We start from the raw sequence: 4,654 nt of genomic DNA, 5'->3' as shown, positions 1-4,654 counted from the left end.
GCCCGGCGCCTCCATTTTATTTTATTTTATTTTTTTGAGACAGAGTCTAGCTCTGTCACCCAGGCTGGAGTTCACTGGCATGATCTTGGCTCACTGCAGCCTCTGCCTCCCTGGTTCAAGTGATTCTCGTGCCTCAGCCTCCCGAGTAGCTGGGATTACAGGTGTGCACCACCACAGCTGATTAATTTTCATATTTTTAGCAGACAGGGTTTCACCCTGTTGCCCAGGCTGGTCTTCAACTCCTGACCTCAAGTGACCCACCCGCCTCAGCCTCCCAAAATGCTGGGATTACAGGTGTGAGCCACCACACTCGGCCTGCCTCCATTTTAAGCCAGAGGGGCAGCGACCCCTTCCCCACGCCACTGCAGGGCCACGCAGAGGGTGAGGGCAAGACGGGAGACCCTGCGCACTACCTCGTTGGCGTCGATGCCGCTGTTGACGGCCCACGTGGTCTGGAAGTATTCGAGCATGCGCTGCTTGAGCGGCCGCGGCAGGCGGTGCACACTGATGAAGTCCTTGAGGTCCTTCATGCGGCTGTGGTAGAGCGAGCGGCGCGAGTACATGCGCTGGATGATGGCTGTCACGTTCCCGAACACCACAGCGTGCATCAGGGCTGGGGCAGCAACAGCGGGCTGGTCAGGACCGGCCACCCTCTGGCCACCTCCCCAGCTTCCAAACCCACCGTGTCCTGGCCAAGAGCCAGTGGGCTCCTGTGTGCCTACTAGGTGCCAGGCACTAGACTAGGGATGGGGAATAGGGAGTGGTCCAGAGATGGGTAACACCCCATGCTCCTCTCAGGCCTCCCCATCATTAGGTCATGAACCTGGGTTTCCCATCCCTTTTGCAAGAGGCCACGCCTGGTTGTGGCATCCCCAGGGCCAGCACATAGTGGGCACTCAGGAAACGTCCATGAATGAATGCGTGACTGTCTGGACTTGGGTAGACACCTCGAGCAGATGCCTTGCCCTCTCTGGGCCTCAGTTTCCCCGTGCACGCTGGGCTTCGCAGGGCCCCACTGAGGCGTGGCAGGTCTGGCCTCACCGCCTATGAGCATCGTGCAGATGGAGAAGATCTTCTCGGCGTCGGTGTTGGCACACACGTTGCCAAAGCCTACGCTGGTAAGGCTGCTTAGAGTGAAGTACAGTGCCGCAATGTAGGCGCTGCGCCGCGATGGGCCGCCCACTGAGCCATTGACGTAGGGCACCTCCAGACGCTTGCCCAGCTCGTGCAACCAGCCTGCAGGGTGGATGGATGCAGGGAGCCCTGGCTGTGCCAGCGGTGGAGAACCAGGGTTCCCTGAGCCACCTGTGCTTGACCTTCGGCAAGTATTTATACACAGGTTAGCACAGGAACTGTGGGGAACGGTCTGGGCCTGTGCCTCCCTATGGTGCACTGGTTACAGTTGCAGTCCAAGGCCGTCAACTCACTATACTGCTGACTGTTCAAAGGCTCCTGAAACTTACTAATAGTTTATTGTGCACCTGCTGTATACAAAGTGTTGGGGAATTGACCCAGCCAAACACTCTCCCTGCCCTGGTGGAACCTATAGCCTGGAGGGAAAAAAGACATGACATAAATCATTACAGGTGGGGGGTGAGCTCCTGGAAGGAAAGTATTGTATAGGGTGTGTTGGGAATCCCAATAGGTTAGGGAAAGCCAACCCACTGGCAGCTGGGGGGTTCTGGACATGGTGCCTGGAAGGCATGCTCCTTAGGACGGGGCATTTTGACTGAGACACATGGAACCAAAGGAACATTGGTTCCAAGTGAGGCAGGGAATAGAAAATCCATCTAGGTGGAGAGGGAAGACAAAAGAGGGAGGATGCCAGAGAGGAAAACAACATGTTCCAGGCCCAGCGTGAGAAAGCAGTATGTCCTGGGTCCAGGGGAGAGGCTGGTGTGACTGCGACGCAGGGAGCATGGGAGAACGGGAAGGCAGGTGGGAGAGAGGGGGCACAGGGCTGCCCAGGGTGTGCACTGAGTGTGGACTTCATTTGGAGGGCAGTGGGAAGCCACTGAAGGAATCCCAGCAGGAGTGTGGCAGGTCAACGTTGAATCCTAGAACCCATTTGGCTGTGGTGAGAAGAGTGGTTGTGGGAGGGACGAGAAGGGGGTTGGGAGATCAGCAGGGAGGCTATTGCACAGGCCTGGGTGAGAAAGGGAGGTGGAGTGGACTTGGAAGGGGAAGACAGGATGGAGAGAAAAGGTCAGATTCAAGGGACATTTGAGAGGTGGTATTGATGTGGTGGGCTGGGTGTGGGGTGAAGGAGCGGGAGGTGTCAGGGACCATGCCCAGGATCTGACAGGCCTTTCAGAGGGATTGCAAGGGCCTGGGGCTGTCTCCTGGCCCATGGCTATGAAGCCTGGAGAAGGAGGAATTAATGGGGGCAAAGATGCCAGGCTCTTTCAGGGACTTTTCACGTGCTGCTCCTTCTGCCTGAAACACATCCCTCCACCATCAGTGTTTCCTGCATTGTACTTTGATCATGATCACTGGTCTTGCTCCCCTGCTAAGCTGTGAGTTCCCCCCACCAGCCCCCCAAAACAGAGCCCTTGTCTGCAAATCAATATCCCCATGCTTGATCCAGAAATAGCTCAACGCATGTTTGTTGGATGGATAGAGGAATGTGGGATGAGGGGTGTGGGTACTGGTGGAGGCATCAGCTTGGGGATGGGACAGATGGACAGGTGGTCTGTGAAAGTCTGGGGTCGGTGGCTCACCAATGTCCCAGAGCAGCGGGTCATTGGCCTCCATCTCCCGGCGCCCGATGACGTACCAGATGCAGGCCATCCAGTGGGCAAGGAGCGCAAAGACCGACATGAGCAGCGTGAGCACCACAGCACTGCACTGAGAGTACCGCTCCAGCTTCTGCAGCAGCCGCAGCAGCCGCAGCAGCCGCACTGTCTTCAGCAGGTGCACCAGCGAGGTCTGCGGGAGGGTGGCGGGGGAGGCTGTCAGCAGGCATACCTCCTCCGAGCCCTCAGTCCCCTCCCAGGGCCTTCCCACCAGACACCCTGGAGCCAGCGGAGGCCGCAACAGGAAAGACATCATTGCCGTCCTGAGAAAGTGGCCAGGGAATGCAGCAGGAAGGGAATAATAACAATAAAACAAACAGCGGCTAACGCTTAGTAATTATTTTCCTTTTTTTTTCTTTTCTTTTTCTTTCTTTCTCTCTCTTTTTTTTTTTTTTTTTTGAGACAGAGTCTCACTCTGTAGCCAGGCTGGAGTGCAGTGGCGCCATTTCACCTCACTGCAACCTCTGTCTCCCAGGTTCAAGCAATTCAAGGCTGCCTCAGCCTCCCTCCCCAGCTAATTTTTGTATTTTTAGTAGAGATGGGGTTTCACTACGTTGGCCAGGATGGTCTCGATCTCCTGACCCCGTGATCCACCCTCCTTGGCCTCCCAAAGTGCTGGGATTACAAGGGTGAGCCACTGTGCCTGGCCTTAGTAAGTACATTCTATGTGCTTAGCCAGGCACTGTGCTAAGCATTTGTAATCCTTATTTAACAATACACACACACACACACACACAAAATTATACCTTTAGTTCAATTATCATCATCATTCCCAATTTGCAGATGAATGAACTAAGGCTCAGAGAGGCTAATGACTTGTTCAAGGTCACAGACCAAAGACATGATAGAGCTGACACTCAGGGTGGCCATCTGGGCTAATTGACACCACAGTCCACCTTGTGCTCTAGGGCCACTAAGCACTGGGAGATGGTAGGGGAGCCAGCCCTGGTCAGAGTCAGGGGATAGGCAATGGTCTCTGCAGAGCCCCAGTAGCGACGGCAGCAATTGTGATGGGGACCACTCTTCAAGACATGGAGAAGCATAGTGGAGTGGGGACAGGCAAGGACTTGAGGGCTGGGGGAGGTTTATGGACACTTCCTCTTGCGGATCAGCTGCAGATGAAGAGTCAAGCAGAAGAGTTGAGGGGGCAGGAGAGCAGGGACTGAGGGAGCCTGGGCTGTGCTAGGGGTTGACGGAGATAATGGTACCTCGTAAGTGTCCCATATTCACTAATATTACCCCAAGTACCATCTGCATTGTGGTTATCAATATTGATCAGCCCTTCAATCTTGGAGATGGGGAGGGCTTATCTTCTGGGTGGGAGCAGCATGGCAGCTCGGACTGGAAGCTCTGGGGCAGTGCCTGGGGAACCTGGAATGAAAGCCCCTCACTGCCCCTTCCTGGGCCTCCAGGAGCAATTCCCATAGCCCTGGTCCTACACCGCTTCTGTACCATCTCGTGCAATTTTTCTCTAATTTTAGGTGAAGGAACTGGAAAGGAGGTGGCTCTGATTCCTCCACATGGACCCTCGCCAGGGTTTAATGCCTACCCCCAGCTCCCAGAGCACTTGACTGCAAGCTTGAGTTCTTCAGGGCTTCCCTCAGTCAACTGCCCTTGGGCCCCACTCTCTTGGGGATACTCCTCTCATTCTCCTTGGACTAGAATATCCAGGCCTGGCTCCTTCAAGTCTGCAGCTCTGCCAGTGCCTGCTCATCTTCTGTCTCTGTCCTACCTCTCTCTGGCCCCCAGTGGTATTCCTCATCTCATCAGACCATCCACTCAGGGGCCCTGGTTACCTGGGAAGCAAGGTGGTATGTTGGAAAAAATACTAGACTGGAAGTTTAGAGAACTGATTCTTT

At 55.1% G+C, this 4,654-nt stretch overlaps 1 protein-coding gene across 1 annotated transcript in view; it reads right to left on the bottom strand.

The window, feature by feature from the left end:
* Nucleotides 1-4,654, bottom strand: part of KCNH4 (potassium channel, voltage gated eag related subfamily H, member 4) — a 28,996-nt gene that overhangs the window by 17,123 nt on the left and 7,219 nt on the right. The window contains exons 7-9 of the mRNA XM_011999028.1: nt 2,721-2,928; nt 1,042-1,236; nt 414-613 (exon numbers count right to left, since the gene is read on the bottom strand). Of these exons, the coding sequence (XP_011854418.1) occupies nt 414-613; nt 1,042-1,236; nt 2,721-2,928 (603 nt within the window). The remainder of the gene's footprint in view (nt 1-413; nt 614-1,041; nt 1,237-2,720; nt 2,929-4,654) is intronic.

This window comes from Mandrillus leucophaeus, unplaced genomic scaffold (assembly GCF_000951045.1).
Source record: "Mandrillus leucophaeus isolate KB7577 unplaced genomic scaffold, Mleu.le_1.0 Scaffold58, whole genome shotgun sequence".
Lineage (NCBI taxonomy): Eukaryota > Metazoa > Chordata > Mammalia > Primates > Cercopithecidae > Mandrillus > Mandrillus leucophaeus.
The sequence above is the reverse complement of the archived record's forward strand: the minus strand, read 5'-3'. Positions and strand labels throughout refer to the sequence as shown.